The 13,426-nt window shown below is 39.4% G+C and overlaps 1 protein-coding gene across 1 annotated transcript in view; it reads left to right on the top strand.

The window, feature by feature from the left end:
* Positions 1-1,055: 1,055 nt before the first annotated feature.
* Positions 1,056-13,426, top strand: part of ASAH1 (N-acylsphingosine amidohydrolase (acid ceramidase) 1) — an 85,299-nt gene continuing 72,928 nt past the window's right edge. Inside the window, exon 1 of the mRNA XM_012662909.1 lies at positions 1,056-1,119. Within this exon, the coding sequence (XP_012518363.1) occupies positions 1,056-1,119 (64 nt within the window). The remainder of the gene's footprint in view (positions 1,120-13,426) is intronic.

The following is a 13,426-nucleotide window of genomic DNA, read 5'->3' as shown; positions in this document are numbered from 1 at the left end:
TTATTAAGTTATTTATAAACTACTTGGGCTGCCAAACCTTTTAACCAACTAATTCTTTTAACAGTTATAGTGAGCCAAATAAGTGAGTCTGTTCTTCATCTGGAAACCTCAGAATGACTTCATAAGGCATCATTCAAAGACCTTTCCAAGTCTACATGATTTCCAAGGTCATATGACACTTGAGTTAAAAGAAAGATTTATCGCTACTGGGAAGCAGAATAATAGTTCCAACAAATCTGTAGGAATAAACTGTGCTGTAGATGGGAATTACTTCCCCTGATTTTCAAATCACTAGATAAGGCTTCATTTCTTACCACATCTACTGACATCTAGTGTTGTGCTGAGTTGGTTGCAGCTGCATGTCTAGGAAATCCCCATAGAGAGCTGGGTGTTAAAAACACATCCATGAAACGACATTGGAATTATCAGCTTGCCATTCTTCAGAGTTCTACATGTGTGCACACTAGATGAGAGGTATTATTGTTCTATTTGCCTCTCTCTGTTTTGTAAGTAACATCTGACAGAAGGATTTAGAGAAATGAGTGGTGCTGTGCCTTCGTTTTTGCTTTTTTTTTTTTTTTTGCTGATGAAGAATTTCCTTCTGAATACATTTCATGCTTAGTTTTCCAGTATGTGATGATCCCAGGTTATACATGCTAACCCCCTTTCTCCCAAAACCCCCACTGTGATTTCCATGGCCTTGTTATTCAAACATGAGTCTTTTTCATTCTATTATCTCCTTGGTGAAGGAACAAGAAAGGAATATGAAATACAGAACTGGAAAGAATTTAGAATCATGGTGCCCAGTTCACCTGATACTTTTTCCCCTGGTGGAGTCAGAGGATCAGAAAGGTTGTGGCTTTCCCAGAAGTCGTAGCTGATAAGACCAACATCACAATCAGAAATTTAAGCCGGAAGAAAGAAATCAATTGGTCTGACTGATGAGAAAACCCAGACGCAGAAAATATGTGTGTTATCCCAGTTCCTTCAGCAGGCTGAGACCCAACCTCACACCCCTCCCTAGTGTGCCACGCTGCCGCCTTCATCACACGAACATGAGAGAGGGAGCAATACCCTTTCTCACTTCTGAACATAAGGCAAACAAGAACATTGGAATGGGTAAGTTATGGCACACTGAAACCTATGCAGTGTTTTAGTGTCTTCATATCCTCTCATGGGCTTGCAGCTAATTAGAATTCTCTTCTCTGTGAGTACAGGCATATCTCATTTTATTGTGCTTTTCACTTTATTGCACTTCACACATATTGTGTGTTGTTACAAATCAAAAGTTGTGGCATCCCTGTGTCAAGCAAGTCTATTGGTGCCATTTTTCCAACAGCATGCGCTTACTTCATGTCTCTGTGCCAGGATTTTTAGCAATAAAGTAGTTTTAAATTAAGGTAGGCACATTTTTTTAGACATAATGCTATTGCACACTTAGAGACCACGGTATAGTGTAAATATAACTTTTATATGCTCTGGGAAACCAAAAAAAGTGTGTGTGACTTTAGGGTGATATTCACTTTATTGTAGTGGTCTAGAAGCAAACCTGCACTATCTCTGAGGTATGACGGCACAGAGTAATTGATTTCCCATCGCTTGTTAAGTTTTGTCACATACTGGACGCATTTAGCTTGTTCCTGGCTTTCATTTGAAAGCCTTTAGGATTACCAATTGGCAAGCTTTTAAAGGTTATCAAGAAAGAACTTCTGTCAATTATCCCACACAAAATTTTTCCATTACCTTTTAACCAGTTATGTGTAGTAATTTTACTTCAACCAAAAAAAGAAGGAATAAAAGGAAAAAGAAAAGAAACAACAACAAAAAAGGCCGACACTGCACTACTATCTTCCTGAATTTTGTTTTTGTTTATCCTTCCCTTTTGCACCAGATCTTGAAGGATGCCAGAAGTCACTGCCTGCTTTTAAAAAAAAAAGTTCCCTCACCTCCTCTGTGCTACTCTCCTTCCTGTTTCTGGGGCAAGTGCATGATTTCTAGGTGGTTTCTGATTTACACATGGAAGCCTGTATGTCTGTGAGCTCTCACTTTGCCCTTTCATTTGCCTGAACTTGAAAACTCAGAATTCATTAGTTACTCTACTTGATCTGGTAACAGCTTTAAAAACAGAAGGCTAGAAAAGTGGTTTTCCAGAAAAATGCCAATGCTTCAATCCCAGCATAGGGTGGGCAGGACTCCCTGGCTCGAGAGGAGAGAAGGTATACAGCAGCATTGCTAAGCAACAAGTCACTAGATGGCAGCTGCTCTTTACTATTTAAAGAACCAGAGTGATTATTTTATGTTAGAAAATGGATTTTTTTTTTTTTTTGCCTCCAGTTTAATATATATAATGCTGTTTCTGAGAAAGGCATTACGGCACCTAGCACTTGATGGGCAGGGGGAAAAAATGAAACTGTTCGTCAGTGTTATTATAATGTATCTACCATTTTTTTTTTTTCCTTTCAACTATCGGTCAGTATGGCTTTATTTTTAGATACTGTGGTTAATTTAACACTTTTATTAACTGGCTATTTGCCTTTTTAACTCTACAGAAGTTGCCCACTTTCAAAGGACTAAAAGATACACAATAAAACTGTGTTAGATATGTTTTCTTTTTTAGGAGATTCTTGAAGATCTTGCCATATGTTTTTGAATCATGACTTTGAACTTTCACACCCAAGAAAGAGACTCTGTGCTAGACTATGAGAATACTGTGAAATCTCTATTGATAAACTTGCCTGTAACCATAGCTCATTTCTGTAGGCATTGAGTACTCATCCGTATGCTAAACATTAGGGGCATACAGAAATGAACCGAACCTTCTTATTAAGTTATTTATAAACTACTTGGGCTGTCAAACCTTTTAACCAACTAATTCTTTTAACAGTTATAGTGAGCCAAATAAGTGAGTCTGTTCTCATAAGGGAACAGACATGTAGATCACAGAGGAAAAAATAATAATAGAAACTGGAGGGCATCTTGGAGGAGGTGGCACGTGAGATTGTGTCTCTTTAAGAATGATATAAATAGTGGCAGTGGCATCTTCTAGGGTGGCTGGGCAATAGAACACATAGGGAAATATAGAGAAGGGAAATTATAAATAAATAAAATATAGGTAAGATAGAAAATTGAAAATATTCATTGTCCCCACTGGACCATAGACTCTAAGGGAAGTGAACAGATATGTCATCTTTAAAAAGTTCAAAACCTACTTTTTATCAATCTTTTTAATAAAGTCAAATGAAAAATGTAAAAAAGATGAAAATCAAAAAAGGTGTTTTGATCATTTGTGTGTGAGCTTCTATGAGTTATGATTAAATGAAATGAGGTACAGTAGACGACATCTGACTTCACTGCTCCATTATTATCTTGAAGGAATATTCTTCCCTCCTGCAGTCACCCTAACACTCCCCCTCCCCATAAAAGATATCTATTTAGATTGTTTTATTGCCACAAATTTTTCCTTATGCATATCTATAATACCTAAAACATCTCTTTTTATCTCCTTGCTCCTGTTTTTTGTCTACTTGCTCCTGCCTCTCAGGCTAAGTAAAATCTGCCTGTTTGTAAAGACCTTCTGGGCTTGTTGCTATTTGTAGATAGAAGTATCTCCCTTAGAATAGGGTAGGAGACCTTGAACAGGGACAACTTGGCTCAAAGTTCCTGGTCCTTACCCCGGGGACTAAGGGAAAGACTGGGCTTACAAGTTGCACTGAGAAATTCTTCATAACTCTCAATTGTTTGAGTGACCTTTGAAGAACTGAAATCAAACCTCACTTGCAAAAATTAAACACTCCCTTTTCCATCTAAAAAAAGCAATGTGCATTCTGGAGATACTCGTTGCCTGGCAACAAAATGCATACTTTCTTCTCCTTCAGGGAACTGCCAAAAAAGATATAAAATGCTAGGAAGAAAATTGGCCATAAAAGAAAGTCAATAAAATAAATCTGGTGATTCTTAGAGTAGGAGGAGAACAGATTTACAAAATTTGCATGTCTTTATGTGTGTGTGTGTGTGTGTCTTTCTGTGCCTGTGTGCACGTGGGATGGGTAGACGGGGAAAGCATGAGATAGAAAGAAACAGAACAGTCTACAGTAATCACTTATTTGTTCATTCATTCATTCTATTGTGAATGCACAGGAATAGGCAGGTATAATAGGAGGGTTCCTACTTTAGGGAGCAGTAGTGTTAATCATCCCCTGAAAGCACTGATTGCTAGGCTGTGCAGTCATCTGAGGGGTGAAGGAAAAAGAACAGTAACAATAAAGGAAAAATATCACCCCTTGTGTTTTTATTGTTTAGGAAACTGAGGCTTGGAGAGGTTTACCTACTTGCAGAAAGTCACATAACTACTAATCAGCAGAACTGGTTTATTCTCTCTCTTATTTAAAGAGAACTTTTAATTTTCAAATAGTCACATGTACATCTCTGTATCTCTCTACACCTCCCTTCTCCCCTGGAGAGAATAAGATTCTCTTAACTGTATCCCACATACATTTTGTTATTGTGGGAAAATATACATAACATACAATTACCATCTTAACCATTTTTAGGTGTAAGGTTCAGAGACACTATGAACATTCACACTGTTACATAACCATCGACACAATCCATCTACAGAATTAGAGATTACACAGAGGCACCGCTCCAGAGAGGGAGCTCACATGAAGTCCCACAGGCTCTAATCCCTGAGCAGATGCAGCATGGCACCATTCTGAGAGATCAGCCCCTAATGGACTGAGTCTTGCTGTGGGATCGATGCTGCTGCGTCTGCCAGGCCAAGGAGGGCGAAGGGAGGCCAGGTACTTTCACACACCCTGAGGACAAATACCAACACATTTGCTTTGGGCTACTCCAGGAACAAGGTGTGAGCAAACTGCTCACCCCGCAGCTGCCTGAATACACTGCTCCCATTGAGAGGGGCCTTGCCCTCCCCAGTGGCAAACCCACAGCACAGCCACCACTGCCCTCATCTGAGCATTCTGCTGGCAGCTTGAGGACCACCCGGCCCCTGCTCATTATAGCCAATGCCTGAATGCACAACCAGGGGGCCTGCGGACAAGACCACTGGCCTGGTCCTGTCCCCTTAGTACTTGAGCATGCCATCTAGAGGCCTGGGGATCACCCAACCCAGTTTACCACTGTTGACATGTGAACGTTACTCCTAGGGTCTGAGATTGGGGAAACCCAACCTGCTGATATCAGCACAGCTGGCACCCACCCACACATGCTACCTGTGGACCAGGGGCTTCTGCATGGCAAAGGAAACAATTAACGGAGTGAATGGACAACCTGTCAAATGGGAGAAAATATTTGCAAACTATTTATCCTACCAGAAACTAAGATCCAGAATACACAAGGAACTCAAACAGCAATAAAAAACAAATAATCCCATTCTAAAGTGGGCTAAGGACATGAATAGACATTGCTCAAAAGAAGACATGCAAATGGCAAACAGATACATGAAAAAATGTTCAGCATCACTAATCATGGAGAAATGCAAATCAAAATCACAAAGAGATATCGTCTCACCCCAGTTAGAATGGCTATTACTAAGAAGATTAAAAAAAAATCAGATGCTGGCAAGGATGCAAAGAAAAGGAAACCCTTATACACTATTGGTGGGAATTTAAATTAGTACAACCACCATGGAAAAGAGTAGAGATTTCTCAAAAAAACCAAAAATAGAACTACCATACAATCCAGGAATCCCACTCCTGGACATTTAACCAAAGGAAAAGAAATTTGAATATCAAAGGGATAACTTCACAAAACATGTTTATATCAGCACTATTCACAATAGCAAAGATATGGAATCGACCTAAGTGTCCATCAATGGACAAATGGATAAAGAAAATATGGTGTGTATATATACATAATGGAATACTATTTGGTCATAAAAAATGACAAGCTGTCCTTTTCAGGAACATGGATGGAACTAGAAGTCATCATGTTAAGTGAAATAAACCAGGAACAAAAAGATCAATATTGTATGTTCTTACTCATATGTAGTAGCTAAAAGGAGGTAGAGAATAGAATAACAGATACCAGAGGGTAGAAGGGTGTGTGGGTGGGAGAGGGGATAAAAAGAGGTTGGTTAGTGGGAATAAACATGCAGTTAGATAGAAGAAACAAGCCCTAATATTCCATAGCAGAGTAGGGTGACTATAGTTAGCAACAACGTATTGTATAAATGTAGCTAGAAGAGAGGAAGTGAAATGTTACCAACATACAGAAATGATAAATACTCAGGTGACGGATACCCTACATACCCTGACTTGATTATTACACAGTCTGTGCATGTTACCAATACATGTACTCCATAAGCATGCAAAATATTTTGTATCAATAAAAAATGCAGAGAGAGAAGATATAGTTTCTAGAACAGAAATAAAATCTACACACACATGTAGCTTATGAGTAATGAGTTGGAGAAAGTTGGGATTAAAAGGCACAGTGACGCTCTATTGCCCAATACCCCCTCCTTTACAAACTAAGAGCCAAAGAAAGTGACTTGCCCATGGTGAAATAGCTAGTTACTGGCAGAGCTAGGGCTAGAACCTGTTCTGCTGGTTACTAATTGAGAGATTTACTACATAAAACATCAAGTATATGCCTAACCTTCTGATATATATAATGGTTTACAAAAAATTTCACATGCATCTACAAAGATTTAATTTTCTTTAAAGATACAGGTCATCATTTTAATTTGCTTATCTAATTTAACTTATTTGGGATCTACTATAGAGTTATACATAGAGTTATCCTACAATTATAAGGGACATTAAAAAGTAGTATGTTACAATCACAGCCTAGGATGCTGACACATTCCTAAGAGAAATAACACTAGAGTTGACCCTTGAACAATTCAGGGGTTAGGAGCACTGATCCCTTATGCAGCCACAAATTCACGTATAACTTTTGACTCCCCTAGAACTTAACTACTGATATCCTACTACTGACCAGAACAATAACCTGAATAGTTAATTAACGCATATGTTGTATATGTATTATATTCTGTATTCTTACAATAAAGTAAGCTAGAGAAAAGATTAAGAAAATTCTAAGGAAAAGAAAATATATTCACTATTTATTAATTAGAAGTAGATCCTCATAAAGGTCTTTATTCTTATCATCTTCACGTTGAGTAGGCTGAGGAGGAGAAGGAAGAGGAAAGATTGGTCTTGCTCTCTCAGAGGTGGCGAGGTGGAAGAAAATTCATGTATACGTGGACCCGTGCATTTCAAACCCATGTTGTTCAAGGGTCAACTGTATAATAATTCAAACTCACAACTGGCACTGTTACATATCTTTTACACCTTTGTATTTAGAGCCTACAACAAAGCAATAGAGTGCTGAACACAGTGTTTTACAGAAATAACGCTATCTTCATTCATGCAACTAGCACTATTACAAACGTTATACACACAATGTATTCCATAGAAATTATTCTATACTAGTTTATTGAGCCACATATGAATACTGAAAGTATCAATTATGTATTTATATTTCCTGTGTATAACATGGAGCAGAGAGAGCACTGTGTATGATTTAACAGAAATAACATTGCGTATGTTCATTACCCAATTAGCTCTTGCTATAGTTTGGATATTTCTCCAAACCTCGTGTTGAAATTTTGATCCCCAGTGGGCAGGTGTTTGGGTCATGGGGGTGGATCCCTCATGAATAGATTAATGCCTTCCCTGGGGTGGGGGGTCAGTGAGTTCTCACTCTACTAGTTCCCCCAAAAGTCTGGCACCTCCTCCTCTCTCTTTTGTTTCCTCTCTCACCATGTGATCTCTGGCTCACCTTGGCTTTCTGTCATGAGTGGAAGCAGCCTGAGGCCCTCAACAGAAGCTGAGCAGATACATGTTCCACACACAGACTGAAGAACTGTGAGCCAATAACCTCTTTTTTTAATAAATTTTCCAGCCTCAGGCATTCCTTTCTAGCAACACTAAATGGACTAAGACAGCTCTCAAAGAAATATAATTAACACATGTCTCTTTAGAGATATTATATAATTCAGCTCAGGATACTGCAAATAGTGTTTTATAGAGATGACAGTGTTTTATAGATCTATGGATCCAGTCACATAACTAGCACTCTTAGAAACATCTTTGACCCATAAAACTTTATGGAGTGTATAACATTTAGCAGTAGTGCTGAACAACGAGTTTTACAGAAATTACACTACACTGATTTATGCACATAAATAGCAGTCTTAGCAACATCTTTTACATGTGTCATAAAGAATAGCATAACATGTAACATAGAGTGTTGAACTCAGTTTAATTCCAAGAAATGAAACTAAACTAATTCATTCACAGAAGTTGAAATCTTAGAAACTTCTTTACACATGTGTCTTTAGAGAGTGTCTAACATGTAGCACAGAGAGCTGAACAGAATGCTTCATTAAATAACACTATACTGACACATGCGTGCAACTGGCACTCTAAGAAACAGCTTTTACACATATCTTTAGAGAGTGTATGCTGGGCAGAAGAGGGCTGAATGTATGATGCAATGAAATAAAATTCTACTGATTCAGTCACACAGTTACACTCTTCAAAATATTTTTACACATGTATCTGTAGAGAATGTATGACAGGCAGCATAAAGTACTAAACACAGTGTTTCACAGTAATAGCACTGTACTAATTCATTCACACCATGGTTCTTACGGACATCTATTATACATGTGTCTTAGTGGGATATATAACATGAAGCACAGATTATTAAATACAGTATTTCACAGATATAACACTGTCCTGATTCATTCGTACAAGTATTTTTAAAAATATCTTTTCTACATGGCTTTTTAGAGAATGTATAGTATGCAGCCCAGAGTGGGGAACACAGTGTTTCCAAGACATTTCACAATACCAATTCGTTCACACAACTAGTGCTCTTAGCAATAACACTATACATGCGTCTTTGCATACTATGCAGCACAGTGCTGAACAGTGTTTCACGTTAAAAAATTATCATGATTCATCCACACAGCAAGCATTCTCATAAACATCATCTATGCATGTCGCTTTAGAGTGTATAACAGGCACGACAGACTGGGGAACACTGTGTTATGGGCTAAATTGTGTCCCCTGCAAAATTCATATGGTGAAATCCCAACTCTTAATACCTCAGAATGTAACCATATTTAGAGATAAGTTTGTAAAGAAGTGATTAAGTTAAAATGAGGCGATTCGGGTGGGGCCCTAATCCAATAGGACTGGTGTCCTCATAAGCAGAGAAAGAGACACCAGGCATGAGCATGCACAGAGAAAAGGTCATGTGAGGACACAATGATAAAGTGGTCATCTGCAAACAAGGCAAAGAGGACTCAAGAGAAACCAAGTATGTCAACATCTTGATCTTGGACTTTCAGCCTCCAGATTTGTGAGAAAATGAATTTCTGCTGTTTAAATTTCCCAGTATATGCTATTTTGTTATGGCAGCCCTAGAAAAGTATTAATAATACTGATTTTGGTGCTGGGAAGCAAGATGTTGCTGTAACAAATTTCTCAAAATGTGGAAGTAGCTGTGGACCTGTGTAATGGGTAGGGGTTCTAAGAGTTTTGAGGTGCCTGTTGGAAAAGGCTGAATTATCTTGAAGAGACCGTTGGTAGAAATACGGACATGAAAGGTGCTACTGGCGTAGGCCTCCGGTGGAAACACAAAACATGTTATTGGACACTAGAGGATAGGTGATCCTTGTTATAAAATGGCAAAGCCTTTGCTAATCGTGTTCTAGCATTTTGTGGAAAGTAGAACTTGTTTGTGATGCACTTGGGTATTTAGCCAACAAGATTTCTATCAAAAATGTGGCTTGGTCTATTGCTTATAGTAAAATATGACAAAAATAGATAAATGAAGGCACTGTTAAGCAAAAAGAAACCAGAATTTTAAGATTTGGAATATTATCAGCCTATTCATACTTTGAAAAATGAGAAAGTGAGCTCTGGAGAAACACCAAGGATGTGGCTGGAAAAATCACTGAATAAAGAGATCATGGATTAGTCATCTCAGCAGAAGCCAGGAAGAGAGATGGGGCTATACCAGCAGACACACTGCCAGCTTGGACTAAAGGGGACAGAGATGGTACACAAAAGGAAGAATGGAGAACAGAATGGAGCGGTAGAGCTATCTGGCTGTGAACATGCTTATCCCTCAAGTAAAGGGAAGAATTACCTGAAAGTGATTCAGAGATTGTCAGGGCTTCAACTTCCACCACAGGTTTCAACAGGCCAGGTCACCACCGTCTGGGGCCTCGGGGGCAGGGCTGTCACTCACGCTTTGGGTTTGGGACTGCTGCCCAGGGCTGTGGTGGAGTGCTGTCATCCAGGGCTGTGGAGGAGGGGGGCTGCCCAGTGTCACAGGGGCAATGCTTCCTCCCCAGTGGGACAGAAAGGTGGGGCTACAACCATGGTGTGCTCAGAGGAGAAAACATCAAGCCAAAGAGACTTATTCTTGAGCCTTAAAAGTTAATGGAATTTTTCTCATAGGTTTTGGACTTGCTTGAGACTCATACCCTTTTTCTTCCTTCCAATTTCTGCCTTTTGGAATGAGAACGTTTATCTTATGCCTGTCCCAGCACTGTATTTTGTAAGCAGGTACCTTGTATGGTTCTCCAGGTTTATACCCAGAGAGGAATTCTGCCTTAGCATAAGTCATACCTTGAGTCTCACCCACACTAGGTTTAGGTATTTTGATGAGATCTTGGACTTAGAGTTGATGCTGAAATGTGCTAATACTTTGGGGCTGTTGGAATGGGGTGATGTATTTTGCATGTAAGGACATAAATGTTGGGGTTCAGTGGGTGAAATGTTATGGACTGAATTGTATCCCCATAAAGTTTATATGTTGAGATTCCAACATTTAGTACCTTAGGACGGCATTTGGACATAACATCTTTAAAGAGGTGATTACGTTAAAATGATGCCAATAGGCTGGGACTCTAAGCCAATTGGTGTCCTTAGAGAAGAAGAAGAGACACCAAGGTTGCACCTGCACAGAGGAAAGGCCAAGTGAGGACACTGTGAGAAAGTAGCCATATGCAAGCCAATGAAAGCAGACTCAGGAGAAATCAAAGCTGCCAACACTTGGCCTTCTAGCCTCCAGAACTGTGAGAAAATTAATTTCCATTGTGTAAGCCTTCCAGTATGTTGTATTTTGTTATGGCAGCCCTAGAAAACAAAACCACAATGTTCCAGAGAAATACTATTACGCTAATTAATTCTAGCAAATAGCACTCTTAAAAACATATTTATACATGTATCTTTAGAAAGTGTGTAACGTGTGGCAGAGAGTACTGAACACAGTGTTTCACATATATAACTATCTTGATTCTTTCATGCAACCAGCACCTTTAGCAACATTTTTTACACGTGGCTTTTTAGAGAATGTATAAATGCAGCACAGAGCAGAGAATGCAGTGTTAGGCAGAAAGAACCGTATCCCGACTCATCCAGGGAAAAACAGCCCTTAAAATCATCTTTCCCTCTTATGCCTATCGAGAAAATATAATGTGCAGTACAGACTGCTGAACAAAATGCTTCACAGAAAATTCTCTATCCTGATGTATTAATGCAAACAGAGTACTTTGAAAAATCTTTTACATGTCTCCATAGATATTGGATAACCTATAGTGCAGACTGCTGAACAGTGTTTCACGTAAAAAACACTACTGTGATTTATTCACACAGCAAGCATTCCTACAAACATATTGTACATCTGTCTCTTTGGAGAGTATCAACATGCTGCATAGACTGGTGAAGCCAAGGTTAGACAGAAAGAACAGTAACCTAATTTATTCAAGTAAGGAGAGCTATTAAAATCATACTCACGCTACCTTTATAGGGAGACTATAACATGTAGGACAGAGGGTGAACAATGTGTGTCACAGAAATAACACAATAACACTATCCTGACTCATTCATGAAACTAGCACTCAGAAATATCTTTTGTACATGACTTTTATAGAGTGTACAGCAGGTAGTGCTTAACAGTGTTTCACAAAAATAACACTATCCTGATTCATCCACAGGGCAAGCATTCTTATATACATCTTTTATACATGTCTTTTTAGAGAATGAATAACATGCAGCTCAGAGTGCTAACACAGTGATTCTAGGAAATGACACTAATCTAATTCCCTGAGGCAAGTGGACCTCTTATAATCATCTTTTACATGTGTCTTTAGACAGTGCATAGCATGAAGTACAAAGTGGTGAATACAGTATTTCACAGAAATAACACTATCCTGATTTATTCCAGCCAATCAGAAATTCTTAGGTGCCTCTCAAATCCTTGTGTTTTTCCAAACTGCTGCCTCGGTTTTTGGTGGCTCTGACAAGAGTAAGATGTGTCACACCCTTTCAGTACCCCAAGACAGGTAAAATAGAATCCCAACCCTCTAGATGTACCTGGAAAGGTTGGGTGTTAGATTTATATTTCAGTTCCTTCTCTCCTCCGGGTAAATCTGAGAATAGGCATTTATCTTCGACTCTGCACTAAGCCAGGTAGAAGATCTGTGGCAGTATCTGTACTTTCATTCAGACTGCAGTCTCTGATTCTAGGGAGATAGCTGCTGGAGGGGTCCCATTTTAAGTCTACCTCTTGTTTACTGTGTCTAGGGAGACACCCAGGGATAGGTGGGTAATGAGGCAGTCTCTTGGGTGGGAGCTTTAGAAGTGTGGCACTCAATGCATGGAGAAACTCCTTCCTGGAAGAGTCAGTAGACATGGAGTTACTATGAGTGGAGACAGGGGAGAAGGTTAAGGAAGTACTGAACTCCTGTTCAGGCTGCTGGAGGTCTATTATTTATCTGCCCCACTAACTACCTGAAGCCAGGCCATCAAGTACCACTAGAAGAATATACACGACACCCCTTCTGAAAAGAAACTGGGAACTATACATTTTAGCCCTTTCTCTGCCCTGCTCCCAGGAGGTATATGTAGATCCTGGAAGTGCCTGTGTGTCTATTTAAAACTTCTTAGTATTGTCTGCTAGGGAGACTGGCATATATTTAGTCTCTTCTTCTTCCAAAGCTAACAGGTTTAAGATGCAGTTATTTTATTGGTGGGGCAAGCTGGAAGAGAAGAATCAGGAAGTGCTGAACTCTCTTCAGGCTGCCAGAAGTCTGTATTTGTTGGCCCAATAAACTCCCTGATGCAGGTTAGTTAAAAGTTCATCTATCCACAGCAGCAGTTGGTGGAGTACGCTGGCAAACCCCTTCCGGGGGAAACTAGGAGCTCTGAGTTTTAGCTCCTTCTCTGTTCTTATCCCAAGGGATAAAAGCCCTGGAAGTACTTGCATGCTTGTATAAAATTTCCACCTTGTTCTATGGTCTATGCAGACTTGTGTAGGCCTAATCCCTTTTGTTCCCAGAGCTAGGTGAATTAGGAGCCAAATCATGGGGAACCTTAAA

This window comes from Propithecus coquereli, unplaced genomic scaffold, assembly GCF_000956105.1.
Source record: "Propithecus coquereli isolate 6110/MARCELLA unplaced genomic scaffold, Pcoq_1.0 Scaffold79, whole genome shotgun sequence".
Classification (NCBI taxonomy): Eukaryota; Metazoa; Chordata; class Mammalia; order Primates; family Indriidae; genus Propithecus; species Propithecus coquereli.
The sequence above is the reverse complement of the archived record's forward strand: the minus strand, read 5'-3'. Positions and strand labels throughout refer to the sequence as shown.